Raw genomic sequence first — 21,910 nt, forward strand, 5'->3', positions numbered from 1 at the left:
ATCAGTCCGGTGGGTCGAGACGGTGACTTTGTAATGAGTGTCATCAAGAACACGGGGACACTGTTGGAAACTTGTTAACCCATTTATGCCTAAGGAGTTTGTGCATGAAATTCACATATGTTGCGTAGAAAAATATAAGGAACAAGAATTTGAAGAGAAAAAAAATGTATTACATTCGGTTGTTGAGTTATGTGGCATTTCAAAATTGGAACACTAGGCAAATCCATTTCTTACACTATACATAACGTATAAAATTACGTGTCTGTCGTTCCAATAATGGAACACGAGGCATTAATGAGTTAAGGGGAAATTTCGCACAAACGTTAGGAAGTTTTCCTTCACACTGAGAACCACAGACACCTGGAATAAGAGACCAAGCAGTGTGTCGGACATTAGGACTTTATGGACTTTCAAAACTCGACTTGATATTGTTTTAGAAGAATTAAGCGGGCAGGACTGGTGAGCTTTGCTGGGCTGAATGGCCAGTTCTCGTCCATACTGTTGTAATGTCCTAATCTGCAGGTGTTTCTAATACACGCACATTGTCGTTCATAGCAGTTAACATTGTAACGGCCGACCCCTTTTACCCAGCCGGCAGCTACACCTCCAAGACCTGTGGCCTGGATAATTTACTGAGAAACCTTACCTGTCAAGCCGTACTCCTACACAAGTAAACTTTTCCCCACAATCGACGGTTTAAATGCAAAGACACAAAGGCAGAATGTAAAATTAAACGGAGTAAATGTATTAAATGAGACAAGACATGCCACAAAACAAATGCACACATAAATATTCCTCCACCCCAACAATCCCAAAACAACACCGAAAAATATACATACAAAACCCCTCCCTTGTCCTCGTAACATATAACACACACTACGCAAACGACAAAATGACTAGCAAACAGAATGATTGTGAATTTGAGTCCGAAAGTGAAAAATGTCCTGAATACGGATGACTGATTAGCGGCAATTGTAGTGTTTGAATTTCCCGGCGTTTGGAGCAACCTCACCGTGATTCCTCGGCGTATGGCGGATGATGAATCGACCCTGGGGTCTCAGCAGATGCAGGTTGAAAGACAGTCCGGATGAATGAAAAACAAACTGGAACCAAGCGCAATAAAATGAGTCAGCAAGCAAGTTGTAGTCGTGAACACAAAAACGGGTCTCCCTTCTCTCCTCCTTCCTTCCACTTAAATAGTTGGTGACGGCAGTAATTGGTTGATTCGACACAGGTGTATTCCAGATTTGTGGTTGTGAACTCGTCCCATCATCCGTCCTCCTTTACGGGGACAGCATTAACTGATACACATACACACAGCCAATGGGACAATGAAACGAGACACACTCAGAACTGACATTTAAACACTAACTATGTGGCACCGCTACAACATCACCAGGTTGTCTTTCAGAATGTAACCCTACCCACGCAGACGCAGGGCGGACATGTAAACTCGGACGACTACTGGATAAAGGATTCAAATCCAGGCCGTGGATATTGTATGTGAAGCAGCAGCGCTAACCACTGCGCCACCATGTGTTGAAGCGAAAAATACGCACTTTGAATGAATGCTTTTAGGAGTCGGAGGATAGGCAAACATTGCCATAAACAATAATACAGACTTAAACCAATTAGGCCAAACTGAGCTGAGCCCCAAACAGGCCAAAAACCACAGTTTCTTCATCATGTTGACCTTGCTCGTAACAATGCATTTGCTGTCTATTCTGACTCACTACTCCAGCTGGCTTCTCACAGGCCTTTCTTGGCCACCAACATTTTCTGCATCTCGTCACTCAATACCATTTTCTGCTCCCCCCTATTTCATAGCCGCCGTTCCCCCTTCTCTGTCCTCGGGTAGTTTGCGTACGTCATTCTCTTCCTGCTCTGTCTTTCCGAGTTACTCAGTATTGGTGGCTTTGCTCTCAGCTTAACTAAAAAAGAAATTTGGCAAATTCCTTTGTTTAACCATTTGCTTGACATTTGTAATTCATACTAAGTTTTAATGCTTATAGAAGCTCTTAATTAGTTTTATGTCTTTTGATGCTAATACACGACTTTTTATTTTCCATAAATCCCCCCTTTGAGGCTTATTCAAGCCTCACCACCTAACCTGAAACTCCAAAAGAAAGGTAGGAGATGTCAGTTCAGATCTTCTTCGGTGCCCCTTACAGTTCTTCTTAATCTCCAACAACCCTTACCCCTCTTCTGGTGCCACAGGAGTCAAACATCTCCCCCGATCAATCATGGTTGCTCCTCTGCATTCCATATTTAAAGTGACTTTATGTTATGGTGGAACAGTAGAGGGATGTAAACGTGGACACACAAGACCACCTCTCCCACCAGCAGGCCGCACTGCCTGTCTAGACATTCCTGATTTTATCATTGTGAGAAAATCAAACCTTAGCGTGGATGACATATAAATCCAGCAGACACACGTACAGCCCTGGTCTTCTTTCAGATTTAGGTCCATAACTGCGCTCCTTTATAGCTGCTCGGCGTATTGACCACTTTAAGGATTCATAACACTGTGCCTTCTTTTTTAAGCTGTCAAGCTCCCTCTCTGATACATGTAATAATAATCTGCCTCCTCCATCTGCTAATGCACAGTTCTGATGCCAGAGAGTGCTCTCTTTTGATTTTCCGCAGGGCACCAGCATTCTGTCAGCGGTGGATGACATACAAGTGCTGCTGGATGATCACATCATCAAAGCACAGACCATGCGTGGATCTCCATTCATCAAGCCAATTGAAGCAGAGTGCAAGGTGGGTGAAGGCCGTCTTAATACTATTGTCGAAGGGAGGTATTGTCGGTGGGGTTGGCGTAACTCCCCAAATCGCTTTGGGTTCGCCCGCTCTCACACGCTATAAGCTTAACAGGGATGCAGAAAGACACACACACACACTCATTCAGTCCCTGTGCACTTGAGTGGTGATTATGAGTGATGCCTACACAGCCGGTCACTCCTCAGTACTCCACACAGGACTATTGTGAGGTTTTCCTTTGACAAATATAAAGGTTTGGGGACCGTCCCCATATAAGAAAAAAGAGATCAAAAGTCTTTGATTGCAAAGGTACATTTGACAATTTACTGAGATGAAAATGGTGGTTTTATACAGTATGGATTATGGGAAACAGGAAGTGATGTCAGACAGGAACCGGAGCCAACGTCATTAGGATGAGCCGGAAGTGATGTCATTGGTGATGGCTGGAAGTGGCGTTGCATTTTGTATACCCTGAAGTGGAGGTAATTAAATTCCTTCTGGCTTTCTATGGAGAGAAGAGATTCAGGTAAGTACCACATGACCTCTCCATATCTCTCGATAGTTCACTCACCTTTAGGCTCTTTGACCGCCTCCTAATCGCACGTGTGTGACACTATCCATAATACATGGATGTCACCTGATATAACCCAGTCCTAAAGGCCACTTAGAGAATGACCCTAGATATAGAAAGGCTGACATACCTTGATCCAGAAGAAAAAACCTGAGTGAAGAAGAAGGCTGATAAAGGAGGCCACCAAGATAGCTACAAGAAACCTGTAGGAGTTACAAGTTACAGTGGATAACATTGGAGAGACTGTGAAGACGACAACTGTTGTGTGGGTGCTTAACAAGTCACAGCTTTACGGGAGTGACAGACAAAGAAAAACACTCACAGGTCATCTCTGCAGAATGTCCATTGGAGACGCTGAAGTCATCTGGAAGGAGGTCCTGTGGTCTGATGACACCAAAAGTGGTGACTGAAAGGCATGTTTGAACAGTGTGGTTAAATCAGTCATTACGAAATGGGGAGATTATTACACAGTTGGAAATCTGCTAGAGCAGGCCGTCCACAAAAACTGAGGACGACGATTGAGGGAGGCCACCAAGAGAACTTTGAGAACTTTAAAGAAGTGACAATCTATAGTGGCTGAAATTGGAGATACTTGACAGACAACAAGTGAGAGAATCTTTTTTAGAACACATAATCCCCTGATACGCTAAGGTGTCGCTGCTCCCATTTACCTGCCTGCAGGGCACATTGGGAATTGTAGTCCTATGGGACCACCTTACCAGGTGTCATGTATTCCATCATGCTCCTATGTCGCTACTCCCATTCACCTGCCTGCAGAGCTTGTTGGGAATTGTAGTCCTATGGGACCGCCCTGCCAGGTGTCACGTGTGCCACCATGCTTCTATGCCATCATGCCATGTGTGCCATCATGCTCCTATGTCACTACTCCCTTTTACCTGCCTGCAGGGCACATTGGGAATTGTAGTCCAATGGGACCACCTTGCCAGGTGTCATGTGTGCCATCATGCTTCAATATCACTACTCCCATTTACCTGCCTGCAAGGCATGTTGGGAATTGTAGTCCTATAGGATCTCCATGCCAGGTGTCATGTTTTGCCACCAGGGGGAGCTGCAGGGATGAACCATCCGCCTCATCTGGAAGTTCCTCTTACAAACCTTGCCCAAATACCGGATATACTTCCAGGGTCCTGCTTAAAAGGAGATCAACCCCCCCCAGCCCCCCCCAGCCTCGCCTCAAGGCGACACTCACCAGGAGGAGTAGAAGGAGTAAGAGAACTGTTATTTCATTCCACAATTGTGTTTATTGGTTGAGTTTATCTGAACAGTGTTCGTGACGAGTAAAAACCCTTTATTTAAACCCAGCTCTTTGTTCTGAGTGTCTGAGGTTTGGGGGCTCTATGGGGGCCTCATGGTGGTTACAAGGGGAAAAATGGCCGCATGGAGACCTGTGCACACCGTCTCTATGCTGTCATGGCGGCCATCTGCTATTGAATTGGGGCGTGAACACTTGTTTGAACAATCATTTAATGTAGACCTCTTAGACGAGATAACCTTTCACTGTGACATTAAAGAGTCTTTTTTATGTAGGACAGAGAGAGAGATGTTGGAAGCATGCGCTGATTATAGCACATCGCCGCAGCCACCACATGATGAACCGCCTGGAGTGGGACCCGAGTACAGCGGGTGACACCTCAGCACCACACTAAGTTGGCTGGAGTGCCAATCCTGCCATCGACCCTGTAAATTGGACAACCCGTCTGCGGGGCTGGATGCAGATTAATGTCATACCCAGGATGGAGCAGTGGCAGGTTAAGGACCCTAGTCAAGGGCCCAGTGGAGTGGAGTCACTCCTGGCATTTGTGGAATTTGAACCAGCAACCTTCCGATTGCCGGAGAAGATCCCAAACTTCAGGGCCACCACTCCTCCTTTATGTCAAAAAAGTCAAATTGAAAACACTGGGATTCAATGCTGTGCTGTATAACAATAAAACGTGAACACTTTCCAACGGCTGAATGCTGGAAGTGGGCAACTGTAAAATACCAGACTTCCTTATCCAAAATCCTGGCCATTTTGTTTTCTGACACTACAACGGCTTTGCTGCTCATGAGGTTTGCCGATCCTGCAAGTTTATTTTTCTGTGCAGCACGTCTGATCAAGGGCGGCACGGTGGTAGCGCTGCTGCCTCACCGTTAGGAGACTCAGGTTCGCTTCCCGGGTCCTCCCCGCGTGGAGTTTGCATGTTCTCCCCGTGTCTGCGTGGGTTTCCTCCCACAGTCCAAAGACATGCAGGTCAGTTGCATTGGCGATCCGAAATTGTCCCTAGTGTGTGCTTGGTGTGTGCCCTGCAGTGGGCTGGCACCTTGCCCAGGGATTTGATCCTGCCTTGCACCCTGTGCTGGCTGGGATTGGCTCCAGCAGACCCCCGCGACCCTGTGTTAGGATATAGCGGGTTGGAAAATGACTGACTGACATCTGATCAAAATGACAACACATTGCTGCCAACCTGACAGCAAACACATGAAAAATAAATAGCAAGACGAATGACGTTTTGAATTTTAATGTTCATGCATAGCAAACTCCATTCACCCCACACTTTTGTGTCACTGTGGAACAGCGAATGTGCTGGGAGGGAAAGTGACCGGGGTGACCTTTTTCCTTTTCACTCCTTCTTTGATTTATTTTGCTGTTCCTCCAGGTGGTGTTTTTCTTTTTCCTTTTTATTTGTCCTTATCGATTCTTTATGCCTGCGGTGGATTGGCACCCTGCCCAGGATTGGTTCCTGCCTTGTGCCCTGTGTTGGCTGGGATTGGCTCCGGCAGACCCCCGTGACACTGTATTCGGATTCAGCGGGTGAGAACATGGATGGATGGATGGATGGATTCTTTATGCCCTCCTCCTAATTATAAAAGCAGAAAAGTTCAGTTATCTGCCAAGGATTGTGTGCTGAAACAAATGGGCAGGGAAAACTGGGTGAATGAAGAGCTGCTGCTGAAGATGGGTGGGCACTGTGTGGCTTTGGTCTTTTTCGGTTCTCGTTTTTCTTAATTTCATTGTCCTGGTGTTTTTTTCTTTACACCCTTTATGGTCAGTCAGTCAGTCACTCAGTATCCAACCCGCTACATCCTAACACAGGGTCACGGGGTCTGCTGGAGTCAATCCCAGCCAGCATGGGGCGCAAGGCACCAGCCCATCGCAGGGCACACACATACCCACCCACACGGGACAATTTAGGATCGCCAGTACACCTAACCTGCATGTCTTTGGACTTTGGGAGGAAACCCACACAGACACGGAGAGAACATGCAAACTCCACGCAGGGAGGACCCAGGAAGTGAACCCACAGGTCTCCTTATTGCGAGGCAGCAGCGTTATCACTGTGCCACCGTGCTGCCCACCCTTTATGGTTTGATAAAAAAAAATAACAAAAATAAGAGCTCCCATGCTTTAGAGGAATCCACCTGGGTCACAGTGAGGAGGAATTGTGGCACCTGCTTAAAGTCATAACCACCTCACCAACCCTAATAGGATGAAAGTGCTGCCTTAAACCAGGGGGCTTTAACACCCTCGTCCAGCAGAGCCCAGCAGAGTGCCAAGTGTTTATACCTGTGAATCACTCACAACTGTAATTGTTTTAATTTTGGGTGGTCTTTTACAGGAGTGGGAAGAAAAGCTGGTGTTGATGCAAGACATCCTGGATGCCATGCTCAAGTGCCAGGCTACTTGGCTCTACCTGGAGCCCATCTTCAGCTCCGAAGACATTATTGCTCAGATGCCAGAAGAGGGCAGAAAGTTCGGCATCGTGGACTGCTACTGGAAGGATATCATCGCTGAAGCAGTAAGTTACAGAGAGAAGAGGCACCTGGGCAATCCTGTGCCCATCAACCGTCTCAGAACTCTGCAGTTACACCTTGGCTAGTTGGTTTGATGTGCCATTGCATCTTAAACAGGAGAGAATGGAGCGAATGGATGAATCCCATCACACAGAAGCTCGACAGGCCCCTTCACTTTTTGTACATTATGTCCTGTTGCAGCCTTGTGCCAAAATTGTTTCAATTTATTGTTTCAATTCATTTTTATTTATTTTAGGAACTTTTGGAAATTTTTTAAAAATGAAAAAAAGTGAAATATTCCATTGGCACAAGTACTCCATTCCTTTGCTGTGACACTTGGCGCATCCCATTCTATTTATTGCTCATCGTCGAGATGTCAACGCCAATACATCTACACGCCACATAACATCCGTTCGGGCAGCGGCTGACAGCATGTGGGCTCATGAGGGTATAGCAGAGTTCAGAAATCCCACTCGGAGACTTAGTGGGATATAGCCGACGTAACCGGATGTAGTGAATGCAACAGCTTCCTGCCCGTTGCACATGTAGCTCAAGTACTCAAAACGATGGCGCTGCCAGGCGTATGATGGTTAACCTAGAATACATAGCCATAGTAAATGCCCAAGTTACTGACTTACGTATTTACTGTGTTGAATTTTCACTCTTATTATATAAAAAAATCCTGGGACAAGACAAGACTTTTTTTGAAGAGATTTTTTCAAGTCCTGCCCTCCTCTCCACCATTTCCAGTTCGCGGCCCACACCTGCGGTCCCCTCACCTCTCATTCGTGTAAATGCTTTTGTCAGACACAATTCCTGCCCTTTCAGTTCTTATACATTTTAATGTTTTCCTCACTTTAAGTTCCCAATACAAGAAGACGTACTGTATTATGTCCAAATCTTATTGTTGAATTTCATCCCGAAGGGTTATCAACAGAAGAAGTGAGTACACGGGCAATCCTAGCACCGAGAAATGGTGAAGTCAAATTAATGCGAAAATTGTCCATTGGTTACACGGCAGATTGATTAAATGCGTATCAATAGGCTCTGCTGAAACAGTTGGTGGTGATGGATGGATGGATGGATGGATGGGTGGATGTGTCTGCTTCTCATGCTTGCCCATCTCTTCAGGGTTGGGCTGGGGGTCTACTCCCGCACTCCTGGCCTTTTGCAGTGCCAGACGTCTCACTTGTCACGGAGGCACAAACACCAATTTGCCGCCCTCAGACTTTGCCCTCAGGTTTATGATGTTGGCTCATAGTGTCTTCCATTTCGTTTTGTGCTCAACTATGTCCTTCTAATCGGGTGCATCACTCTCTTTTCTCTTTATTCAGTTAAAAGACACTAAAGTCTTGGTAGCCACGTCCCAGACGAACATGCTGGGGAGGCTGCAAGAATCCAACGTCCTGCTGGAGGAAATTCAGAAGGGGCTTAACACCTACCTCGAAAAGAAAAGGCTCTTCTTCCCCAGGTATGACACGCCTGCACCCTGCGCCCATTGTAGCAGCCGGAGCCATCGGCCGAGTGTAACGCTGAGATCAGGCCGGTGGTACGCGTTTGATCTGAGATGAGGTCTAAGCAGAGCGGCAGAGACGGGCGCACGGCAGCCAGCAGCTTCCGCTTTGAGCTTTGGATGTTTCTGTCAGTGTCCGCCAATTTTTTCAGACGCAAATAGTCATTTATGCCAAAACTGAGGCGATGGGGCCTGATACTGTTTAATCCCCTCATTGCCTCATTTTCATATTTCCTCTTAATTGATTTCTTTTCCCAGTTTCTCTCATTAGCTAATATTTAGCTTTCATTGAACAAACTTTATCTGCATTTGAAGCAAGAAAGCTTAACTAATTAGGGATTATTATCTGACACAGTGGGCTTTAATGGGAGCGGAGCGCTCATCAGCATGCTGAGTCTTCCGCAGGGCAGTTGTTTCAGTACCAGTCAAATCAAAAAAGCTGTAATTGCAAATAATTAAATAAATAAATTGATTCATTAAGGAATGCAAGCCACCTGTTGGTGTAATGCCTCAGAGCCAACTACAGAATGCAATCTAATCCACTGGGGTCATCCGAATGAGGAAAGGTCGACAGCTGGAATATTTTAGGGTGTCAACACGGCCCTCCCTGTTTACTTGCAGTGCTCAACAAAAACTCTCAATGGCAGAAGAAAACAAGAAAAAGGGCAATAGCCACGTAGTGGGGTGACTTCGGATTAATTTGGCTTTTCCGATGGTTTGTCAGACTCGGAGCTTCTTTGGTCATGTCGTCTCTGGATAAGTGACACCTCCTTCTGGGCGTCTCAGTAAACTCTGGGACTGGAAGTGTTGGGGTGAGTTGGCCTCACCGGGCAGTTTGTGAAGACGGTGCAGGAAGAAAATGACAAGACAGTTAGCAGCAGCGCCGCCTTTCAGCCTGGGGTGGTATTTTATACTTGGGGAGAGCTTGGATGTTGATCCTCAGACACACATGCGTGAAACCATCTGCAATGCAGCACTTTTTCACTTCTCTTATATAGTGGCTTTGAGATTTGCTGCAAAATGTATATGTTATATATAGGACCTTCTGCCTTCCTGTTTGTTATTTAGTGCCTTTCATATCTATCTATTATATAGTGCCTTATTTATCTATCTATCTATCTATCTATCTATCTATCTATCTATCTATCTATCTATTATATAGTGCCTATCTATCTATCTATCTATCTATCTATCTATCTATCTATCTATCTATCTATCTATCTATCTATCTATCTATTATATAGTGCCTTATCTATCTATCTATCTATCTATCTATCTATCTATCTATCTATCTATCTATCTATCTATTATATAGTGCCTTATCTATCTATCTATCTATCTATCTATCTATCTATCTATCTATCTATCTATCTATCTATCTATCTATCTATTATATAGTACCTTATCTATCTATCTATCTATCTATCTATCTATCTATCTATCTATCTGTGCACAAACAAAATCACAATTCCCTCCTCTTCCTCTCTTTCTTCCTCTCCTTCCACTCCTTTAGTTGAGCTTTGTCCACTTCCAACTCGGGCTTCCTGAGGTGAGGCAGAGCATCTCATTTTATCTGAAAACACACAGTTTCTTGGAAGTCCCATAAAGTAGGGGTGGCAAATTCCCGCAGCACCCCCTGGTGACTTCCACAAAACCCAACAGGGCTGCTCCTTGAGACTACAAATCCCAGCATTCTCTGCAGGTGTCTGAATGGGTACTGAGGATCAAGGATGCTGCCACCAATCAGTCTATCTATCTATCTATCTATCTATCTATCTATCTATCTATCTATCTATGCTGTATCTTGTTTAGTACCTTTAAGGTCGGTCTTTCTGTCCATAATTATGTTATGTAGTGCCTTTCAGAGTCTTCTCTATCTGTTATTCAGTGTCTTCTCATTTGGACTTTGTGTAAATACAGTAGTGCCTTCCACAGCTGTCTGTCAGGTTAGAAGTGTTTCTTTATGGTCTTCTTTCTGTCTGTCACTTCAGTAGTGGCTGTCATCTGTCTTCCTATACCTATACATATTATATAGCCCCTTACACAGGCTGTCCGATTGTGTCACCTTTTGTTTTATGTCTGTTGGTTACCCCGAGTCTTGCACAGATATGATATGTAGTGCCTTTCAGATGTGTCTGGCTTTGTCCGGAGACTCTAAAGAAGCTCAGACTGTTTGGGTGGCCGAGCTCTAATCAGGTCTTCTTTATTTATGTCTGTTATTTTTTCCTCAGATTTCTTTTGACTGCCACTGTGCTGCCTGGCCTCACCTTTAACAATTTATTTTCCTGTCAAAGAGTTTTTCTGCCATTTTTTAAATCTGAACAGATGTAATGCTTGCATGCGTGAGTATAAATGATGGATGGTCCTTGTAGATGCTGTAAAGTGCAGAATGGAGTATAACAGCACATAGTCTGCTCACAATGGCCGGAGGGGATTTGGGCGTCCTGTCCAGGGCTGCTTTCTGCCTTTGTGGGTTTGAGGATGACTGACCAGGAGGAGGAAGAGGAGGCAGATGCGTCTGGGGCTGTGAGTTAATCAGTTCATCTTCATTTAAATTCACAGCAGTAGGATCCCTCAAAGGCAAAGAAAGGAAAGCACTGAAGAGAAAAAATGTTAAAAAAGAGAACTAAGTAAGCTAATCTGAACTCGGCAACCATCATCAGGAAGTTAGGAGGCTTGCGACGCTGAGAGCGGCCCGTAGAGAGTAACTCAGGGAAGCAGGAACAGACCTTGAGGCATCAGAAGGTGTGCAGAAAGGAGAACTCAGCAGGATGTGATCGTGCTTGGCTGATGGCAGGATGTAGCTAAGGAGGGCAAAAGTTTAATTATCAGTCAATACCGGTGCATGGAGAGCAGCAAAGGTGGAGAGAAGCCTCTTGCTTTTCACAGTTTTACATTTACATATGCATTCTTAAATCTGTACAGTGCATATACAGTATATGCAATGGCATCCATAATGTTAGGGACTAACATGTTCCTTGATTTACCCCTCTGCTCCACAGCTTAAAATGACAAATCAAGCAATTCAGACATCTTGATTAAAGTGCACATTGCAGACTTTCATTTACGGGGGTTTGCAGACATTTTGGTCAGATCATGTAGAAATGACAAGACTTCTTCTACATGGTCAGACCATATATATATGGGATGATAGAAACTGGAGTTTCAGCAAGCCCCCAAACACGATCATGCCAAGAGTCCCGGGCTCAAATAAAGAATGGTTTATTAACCAAATTCTTCCACAAAGTCCCACAATACCTCTCCTCACAATATCTCTCACCATGTGTCACATACTCTTTGTATTATTTGATAGATACTGTATAACATATCTAGGAGCTGCTTCTTCCAACTGAGAGGACGTGGTGGATGTTTGCCGACTGGCCCAACAGCCACAAGCGTTTACCTGGTAGATAACCACCAAAATAATCAGATTGCATTTCAGACCTAAGAAATATATATAACATGTAAAGCTGACTGACTCAAACACTTACATATCTATCTATTATATAATAAGGACAGCTGCTGTACAGGCTTTTAAATGATAGTCACGCAGCGCGACATGCAGAACACACAGCTTGGTAGCAGCTAGCAGACAGCCAGCAGCTGATCCATCCGCATCTCCTTAGCATGCGTTCAGCCCCCCTTCACAATGCAAGCGGCAGAGACGCCAAGTGGCTAGTGTGGGGTGGGCAAGCGTGACTCACGCAGTTACATATACTGTACATATATAAAATATAAAGTTGATTGATTCACACACTTACATATACTGTATATATATAAAATATAAAGTTGACTGACTCACGCACTTACACATATATTTATATATAAAATATAAAGTTGACTGACTCACGCACTTACACATATATACTAATAAAAGGCAAAGCCCTCACTCACTCACTCACTGACTCATCACTAATTCTCCAACTTCCCGTGTAGGTAGAAGGCTGAAATTTGGCAGGCTCATTCCTTACAGCTTACTTACAAAAGTTGGGCAGGTTTCATTTCGAAATTCTATGCGTAACGGTCATAACTGGAAGGTATTTTTCTCCATTAACTGTAATGGAGTTGAGCTGGAATGACGTGGGCGGGCGGAGTTTCGTGTGACACGTGTGTGTGTGTGTGTGTATATATATATATGACAGCAGCAATCCAAGCTGTGAGAAAACAGTAAAAAGGAGGCGTGTCAGACGTCGTGGTACATTTTCTGATGCAGCTAGACGAAAAGAACTCTGTGACGCTGCCGCCAAATACACAAAACAATTACTTTGACAATCATGTTACATTATTTTTAAAATGTTTCCTTTTCTTTCTCTTTCCTTCTTTAACACACTACTTCTCCGCTGCCAAGCGGGTATTTGCTATATATATATATATATATATATATATAGAGAGAGAGAGAGATATATATATATATATAAATAGATAGAGATATATATATATAGATAGATATGAGAACAACACTCATATCAATGACAAAACAATTACATTAACAATCATGTTACATTATTTTTAAAATTTTTCCTTTTCTTTTTCATTGCTTCTTCAACACACTACTTCTCTCACAAAGCTGGTATTCTGCTAGTATATTTATATATAAAATATAAAGTTGACTGACTAACGCACTTACACATATATATATATATATATAAAATATAAAGTTGACTGACTCACGCACTTACACATATATTTATATATTAAATATAAAGTTGACTGACTAACGCACTTACACATATATATATATATAAAATATAAAGTTGACTGACTAACACACTTACACATATATATATATAAAATATAAAGTTGACTGACTCACGCACTTACACATATATTTATATATAAAATATAAAGTTGACTGACTAACGCACTTACACATATATTTATATATAAAATATAAAGTTGACTGACTAACGCACACACACATATATATATATATATATAAAATATAAAGTTGACTGACTCACGCACTTACACATATATTTATATATAAAATATAAAGTTGACTGACTAACGCACTTACACATATATTTATATATAAAATATAAAGTTGACTGACTAACGCACTTACACATATATTTATATATAAAATATAAAGTTGACTGACTCACGCACTTACACATATATTTAAAATACAGTATTTGTGTTATGTTGATGATGTTTTGGATTTTGACTGTGTGTGTAGGGTGCCTGTGTTACGTTCCCTCCCAGAGGCGTGGCCACCTGCCAATCACCACCAGGAGCTGCCCTCTGATGTATAAATCCAGAGGGTCTCCCACAGTTCCTGGCGGTTCATTCAGTGAGTTTACTTGTGGTTTTGCTGTGCGTGTGTCTGTGCTGTTTATCGTTATTCCTGGTAAGTTGTTTTGAATGGGCTTTATAATGAATGGCTGGTTGGATGGTCTTGATGTTGTTTCCTTGGTTTTTATTCTTACTGCTGGTTTCAGATTGTCTCTTATTTTGTATATTTTACTTTCATGTTGCCTTATTTCACCTTCATACTTCTTTGTTGTACCCCCTAAGTGGTTGCCTAACCATGAGGACATGTCGAGAGGGCCCAGTGTCATACTCACAGTATCTTCCTCTTGAATCATTCCCTGCAGGTTTTTCTTCTTGTCCAATGATGAACTTTTGGAGATTCTGTCCGAAACTAAAGACCCCTTGCGGGTTCAGCCTCATCTGAAGAAGTGCTTTGAAGGAATTGCAAAACTGGAATTTTCAGAGGAGATGGAAATCACAGGGATGATCAGCTCGGAGAAAGAAACTGTGCCATTTGTGCAGAAGATATTCCCAGCCAAAGCGAAGGTGAGCATCTCCTTATGCCAGCTTCACCCTCATGACTAAAAGGTGCAGAGCTCTAAATTGATGATGTTTTTTTTCCAGCTTTTTTATGCCAGCCTTTTCATAGTTGGCTACTGGGAGTTCCTGTTAAATGGTTGAATGAGCTGCAGAGTGTCCCATACTCTCGATATCAGTTTATTTATTTTTTTAACCCTAGCCCGGAGTTTTTCGTTGTTCTTCTGTTCCTTGTTTTCTCTCCTGCCTGATAATTCTGTCTTGAGCTTTGCTCCACCGTAACACTCTTAGTGTGCCAGTTTTCCCTGCCACTAACTTCATCGACATCCCTTGGCAGTACTGCAGATGCTTCAGCTCTTCATAGCCAGCGGGTAATAACCTGCCTGCCAGCAGCCTAAGGGCACAGAACACCACAAACCACCACTGAATGACGATAACAACAGTAGGTGCAATCAAATAGCTCGAAACACCCTGTAAATGTAACTGTCTGCCACCGTCAGCCATGTCGGGCTAACACACACTCTGAGGAGATCATGAATAGATTTGGCCTCAGCCATTTGTACAGAATAGCCTGACATTTTAATTAGTTTGTGGCCTGGACGATGATAAGAAGGTTGCGTCAATGTAAACTCTTACACCCTTTTCAGAAGCTGCATACTGTGGGACAGCATTGACCTTCTCACATTTATACGTTATGTTCTACAGGATGGTAGAGAGATCAGCTGTGTCATATGGGTTGGAGACGACGGCACTGACCCAAAAAACAGGAGACAGAGCTGGAGGTGGCAGAGCTAAAGATGTTAAGATTTGCATTGGGTGTGAAAAGGATGGACAGGATTAGAAATTAGGACATTAGAGGATCAGCTCAAGTTGGTCAGAGAGGCGAGATTGTGTTGGTTTGGACATGTGCAGAGGAGAGATGAGGGGTATACTGAGAGAAGGGTGCTAAGGATAGAGCTGCCAGGGAAGAGGAGACGAGGAAGACCTAAGAGAAGGTTTATGGATGTGGTGGTGGGTGTGACAGAGCAAGATGATGAGGACAGGAAGATATGGAACGAGATGATCTGCTGTGGCGACCCCTAACAGGAGCAGCCAAATAAAGAAGAAGAAGTTCTCTTTGCCTGTTTGTAGACACTTTTCTATTTGATTGCTAGTGCAGCGGACAGTCAGGGCCCTTAGCTGACAATGCGAGGCACTACCTCGCCGGGACATTAGAGGGCAGCCCTCCTGGATTCATGGATTTATCATGCATCTATCTATCTATCTATCTATCTATCTATCTATCTATCTATCTATCTATCTATCTATCTATCTATCTATCTATCTATCTATTATATAGTGCCTTTCACATCTATCTATCTATCTATCTATCTATCTATCTATCTATCTATCTATCTATTATATAGTGCCTTTCACATCTATCTATATATCTATCTATCTATCCATTTTCTAACCCTCTGAATCCGAATACAGGGTCACGGGGGTCTGCTGGAGCCAATCCCAGCCAACACAGGGCACAAGGCAGGAACCAATCCTGGGCAGGGTGCCAACCCACCACAGGACACACACAAACACACCAAGCACAATTTAGAAGCGCCAATCCACCTAACCTGCATGTCTTTGGATTGCGGGAGAAAACCAGAGCGCCCAGAGGGAACCCACGCAGACATGGGGAGAACATGCAAACTCCACGCAGGGAGGCAGCAGCGCTACCACTGCGCCACCGCACCACCCATCTACTGTATCTATCTATCTATCTATCTATCTATCTATCTATCTATTATATAGTGCCTTTCACATCTATCTATCTATCTATCTATCTATCTATTATATATCTATCTATCTATCTATCTATCTATCTATCTATTATCTATCTATGTATTATATGCCTTTCACGTCTATCTATCTATCTATCTATCTATCTATTATATAGTGCCTTTCACATCTATCTATCTATCCATCTATCTATCTATCTATCTATCTATCGTGATCAGTAGGGGCACACAACGGTTCAATAAACCTCCACAGGTTATCCATGTACACAAATTCAAAGCACAATTCCTTGCCACGTGTTGTATTGCTGGGGAGAGCAGATAGTCCAGGCAAGTTTCCTCTTGTTGTTTCTCCTCTATACTGGCCTCCTGGACATTTAGGGGTCTTTTATAGAGTCCCTCCCATCATAGTGCTGGTATCTTCTGCCACCCTTCTGGTCACAACAGGAAACTGCACAAGGCACCAGATCAGATCGAAACATTTACTTTACGTATTTATTTTGTTTTTAATGGCAGGTGAAGTGACTGTCTATAATTTGCAGCCCTGTGTCTTAGCCACTTGGCCCCAAGTCTGACACTCAGCTTCTTTGATTCTTTACCTACAGGGTATGGTGGAGAAATGGCTTCTGCAAGTTGAAGAAATGATGCTGCGCAGTGTCCGGCAGGTCATTGAAGATGGCATCCTGGCCTATGTGGAGGTACGGCTAAGTCTTTTATGGTGTGAGACAGCCGAGTACGTGGGTGTGTTGTCATTTCCATATGGTGCAACTGAATGTCTGCAAATCCCCTTAAATAAAAGTTTGCAATGTGCACTTTAATTAAATCCCAATTGCTTTATTTGTAATTTTAATATGTGGATCAGACTGTGAGGTAAATCGAGGAGAAATGTGTTTCTGCCCCCAACATTATGGAGGAGACTCCTCACATGTTTCACACCTGAAGACCGCTGACGTGTGAAGCTTGTGTGTGGAGCTGAAATTCTACAGGTCAGGCAGGGGACGGGGGACACAAGAAGTTGTGGCCAAAAGTTCTGAGAAGGACCCCAGTGTTGATTCTCACAAAGTTTGCTGCTTCAGTGTTTTTAGATCTTTGTGTCAGATGTTTCTGTGGGATACTGAAGTAGAATTACAAGCAGTTCAGAAGTTTCAAAGGCTTTTATTGACAATGACATGAAGTTTATGCAAAGAGTCAGCATTTGCAGTGTTGGTCCTTCTTTCTTTTTCAAGACCTCTGCAATTCACCCTGTCAGGCTGTCTGTCCATCAACTTCTGTGCCAAATCCTGACTGATGGCAGCCCATTCTTGCAGAATCAGAATCGGTGGGGTTTTGCCTTTTGAGGATTGACCACAAGTTCTCAATGGGATTATGAAGGTCTGGGGTGTTTCCTGGCCATGGACCCCAACTGTCGATGTTTGTTTGTCCTGAGGCACTTGGCTCTCAGTTTTTTCTTCTGGCTTGGTTCTCCATCATGCTGGATTGTTCATTGGTGGTCGCCAAACTGTTCTTGGATGGTTGGCAGAAGTTGCTCTTGGAGGATGTTTTGGTCCCATTCTTTATTCATGGTTGTCTTCTTAGGAAAAATTGTGAGTGAGTCCACTGCCTTGGCTGACATGAGTGGTCTCAGGATGCTTTACTGTTGGCGTGACACAGGACTGATGGTAGCACCGCTCACCTTTTCTTCTCTGGACAATCAGAAAGGAGATTCATCAGAGATAATGACCTGACCACAGCAGCCCTCAGCAGTCCAATCCCAGAATATCAGTCTGTCCCTGATGGCTTCTTTGCTGCCCTTCTTGACACCCACCAGGCCATCCTCCAAAAGTCTTCACCTCCCTCACACCTGCCTGCTGCCATTCATTCCTGAGCAAGCTCTGCCCTGGTGGTGCCCGCAGCTGAATCCACTTTAGGAGATGCTCCTGGCGCTTGATGGACTTTCCTGGTCGCTCTGAGGCCTTCTTCACCTCTCTATTGTAACTCATTCAGCCTGACAGAGTGACCTCCTGCCTCATCCTCGTCTCACCGGAGTTAACGGGAGGACCACTGAAGTCACGTCAGCAGGTCCTTTGGTGGCAGGGCTGGCATGCAGTGGTTTTGTTGGGGATGAAGTTAATTTTCATGGCAAAGAGGGACTTTGCAGTCTTCAGAACATTCCGGAGTTGATGCAAATTGCCGTCAAAAAAACGGAGGCAGCAAACTTGGAGAAAATTCATATTTGTGTCATCCTCAAAGCTCTTGGCCACGACTGTAGAATTTACTGTTCGTTACACGTCAGTGGTAGATGTTATCATGTGTGATCAAGACGAGTTGAACTTGCCATTGACAGTACAACTCTGAGGGCAAACCCTGAAAATAAACTTTATGCTGTTGCCCTCTGGTACGCCGGTCGTCCGGTGCTTGTAAATTGACATGTGATACTTTGATGACAGGCCTGTGACACACATACGGTGTGACCAGTGACATCATCGGTTATTAAAGAACGGCTTAACGAAAAACCTTTTGGTTTGGAGACTCACGGTTATGAGTCTGGTTGGATTATCGACGTCACCTGAAGTTTGATGTGTCATCTGTTGACCCCTGAGAGCTCCTCTTCTCTAACATCCATAAATTCTCTCTTTTTTTAATGGAAAATTTTATTCAATTTATGTACAGGGCACCCTACCCCCCCCAAAATATTATAACCAATTTATACAAAAAGGTGTACACTAACTTGGTAGGTCACAGCTCGCTATGCACAGTCAGTCGTCTTCATCATCAGATAACTCTCGTGCTTTTCTGAGTGCTTTGCCAAGGCCACTTCCTCCAGCTTCCTCTTCCTCCTCATCGGAAGCAAGCATATTTTCCTTTTCTTTTTCTGGCTTCCTACCAGGGCCACCAAAAAAGTCACCAATCCCTTTCTGCTGACTAGGAGTGGGCCGTGGACACACTGGGGTACCACCAGCATATCTGTGCCACTCGATGAACCCTCAGAGCTGTTGGCCGAGTTAAAAGTCCCCCTTCGCCAACCCCCTCTCCCCCCCAATCCCCAACCCCAACATAACTTGCAGGAGCGACATCTGCTTTGGTCCGTACCTCGTAAGACCTGCAGGATAAATGAAGGGAAAGCACGACTCCTAAATTCTCTTGAACACTCGATTATTAAATTCAGTCTTTCTGGACTTTGATGGAAAGCTCCCAGTAGTCATGGCTGCTGATTCACATGCCTTACAGCCCATTGTAAGAAATCTGCCTTCATTCTGGAGGGTTGATTTAGGAGGGAGGATTGCTGCTTGCCTACTGGGGACATTGGGACCAGTGGATTGTGACCAAGATTTGCTGCTGGGGATGTCAATTTCATTCCGAGTGGGATGCTGTCCTGTTTTTAGTAAAGTCGTAATGTAGATGTGTAGGCGTCAGTAGTAATGCTTTATTAGCAATGTTCACTTAGTTGTTATTTAATACGAAGCCCTAACTGAATAAACAACATCTGTAAATAACAACAGGCCATGTCACTTATGAGACGCATCAATAAGGGGGATTATAGGGGGGCACTTTGCAACTTGACATCAGCAAAACCAAGGAGCTGTGTGATTGAGTTTTGCTGCACCAAAGAGAATTTACACCTGATCACTACAGGCGGACCACTCCTACAGGTACTTGGGGGTCCACAGCAATGATAGGGTGGGCTGGTCTCATAACACAGAGACGCTAGAGAACAAAGAGCAGAGCAGCATCTTGTTCGTTCGAAGACTGTCTTCATTTAATGTGAGTAGTGAGTGACATCCTTCACATCTTCTACAAGTCTGTGGTGGTCAGTGCAGTGTACTACGGTGGTAACATCACGTCAAGAGAGGACCACCAAATCAACAATCTATTTAAAAGGGCAGGCTCAGTTAGGGGACACACTCTGGAGCGCCTGGATGTCATAAAGGAGGAGAGAATGAAAACAAAACTAAGTGCCATTATGAACAACGCTGCACATTCTCTCTGTGACACAAAACATTGGGGACCTGCAGCCAACAAATCAGCAGAAGGGTGTCAAGAAACACAATGGGGGCTTCATTATGGCAACAGCAATACGCCTGTCATTGGGACTGGGACCATCAAATTAGAATGTTTCTTTCTTTTTAATTTTCTTTCTTTCTAGTCATTCTGTCATTCTGGCTTGTGTTAAGAGCAAAGCATGTATATTTATTTATTTACCAACCCAGTTATGTATTAATTTATTTAATTAAGGAGGCTCTGAAAAAGCCTAATTTCCGCTGTGGACAATTAAAGATCTATGTATCTATCTATTCATTATATCGTGCCTTTCCTATCTATCTATCTATCTATCTATCTATCTATCTATCTATCTATCTATCTATCTATCTATCTATCTATCTATCTATCTATCTATTATATAGTGCCTCTCGCATCTATCTATCTAATCTATCTATCTATCTATCTATTATATGGTGCCTTTTCTATCTATCTATCTATCTATCTATCTATTATATAGTGCCTTTCCTATCTATCTATTATATAGTGCCTTTTCTATCTATCTATCTATCTATCTATCTATCTATTATATGGTGCCTTTTCTATCTATCTATCTATCTATCTATCTATCTATCTATCTATTATATAGTGCCTTTCACATCTATCTATCTATCTATCTATCTATTATATATTGCCTTTCATATCTATCTATCTATCTATCTGTCTATCTATCTATCTATCTATCTATCTATCTATCATATAGTGCCTTTCACATCTATCTATCTATCTATCTATCTATCTATCTATCTATCTATCTATTTATCTATCTATCTGTCTATCTGTTATATAGTGCCTTTCACATCTATCTATCTATCTATCTATCTATCTATCTATCTATCTATCTATCTATCTATCGAAGTTATACATTTGGGTGACCACAAGCATTTTGCTTTCTGAGTACTTTTGGGTGTATCTTATGGAGTCAGGCCTGCTAATTATAAAAATCACCTTTCCATTTTCCTATAACACACCGTTTTATTGCAGCTGCCCAGAATTCTTTTCTGCCTGGAACATCTCTGGTGGTCTCAGAGTAGTGGCACTGCTGGCCGGTCCTACCAAGTAGTACAGAAGGGACAGGCATGCTAAGGAGTCTCGTTACATTAACACTAACTGGCTGCTCTCAGGTGTTGAAATGTGACTCATGAATCACTGCTCGACCCAACAGATATTGTGGCCCCCTCTGCATATCAGACACTAACTGGTGAAACATTTTGTGGAACTGCTGAACAAGGAAGATAAAGGATTTTGATATTTCAGACGGATGTTTCCACAAATAACTGATGCCAATGTTAAGGAAGGCATTTTTCTTGGTCCGCAAATCAGACCTGTCATCAGTGCCAAGTGATTGGAAGATCTGTTAGCAGGACTGGAAGAAATCTCATGGAAGCCATTCAAGGATGTTGTTGGCCACTATGGAGCACCAGACTACTTCCAGCTGGTTTGCCAACATGAAATGCAACATGTCGCCAAAGATTCAATTCTTCCTTCACAGTTGGACTTTTTTCCTGCTAATCTCAGTGCAGTTAGTGACAAACATGGGGAGATGTTTCATCAGGCCATTGCAACAATGGAAATGTTGTAGCAGGAGAAGTGGAATCCATCGAGGCTGGCTGACTCTTGCTGACCTCTTGCTCAGATGCAGAATACAAATGAAAATCTAATGCAATGTGTCCGCATCTTCAAGTGCCATGG

The 21,910-nt window shown here is 43.4% G+C and overlaps 1 protein-coding gene across 1 annotated transcript in view; it reads left to right on the forward strand.

Moving 5' to 3' along the window:
- The window catches only part of dnah3 (dynein axonemal heavy chain 3), a 302,407-nt gene that overhangs the window by 144,390 nt on the left and 136,107 nt on the right, over window positions 1-21,910 (forward strand). The window contains exons 21-25 of the mRNA XM_039775085.1: window positions 2,647-2,763; window positions 6,952-7,131; window positions 8,461-8,597; window positions 14,237-14,438; window positions 16,807-16,899. Coding sequence (XP_039631019.1) covers window positions 2,647-2,763; window positions 6,952-7,131; window positions 8,461-8,597; window positions 14,237-14,438; window positions 16,807-16,899 — 729 coding nt within the window. The remainder of the gene's footprint in view (window positions 1-2,646; window positions 2,764-6,951; window positions 7,132-8,460; window positions 8,598-14,236; window positions 14,439-16,806; window positions 16,900-21,910) is intronic.

This window comes from Polypterus senegalus, chromosome 13, assembly GCF_016835505.1.
Source record: "Polypterus senegalus isolate Bchr_013 chromosome 13, ASM1683550v1, whole genome shotgun sequence".
NCBI lineage: Eukaryota > Metazoa > Chordata > Cladistia > Polypteriformes > Polypteridae > Polypterus > Polypterus senegalus.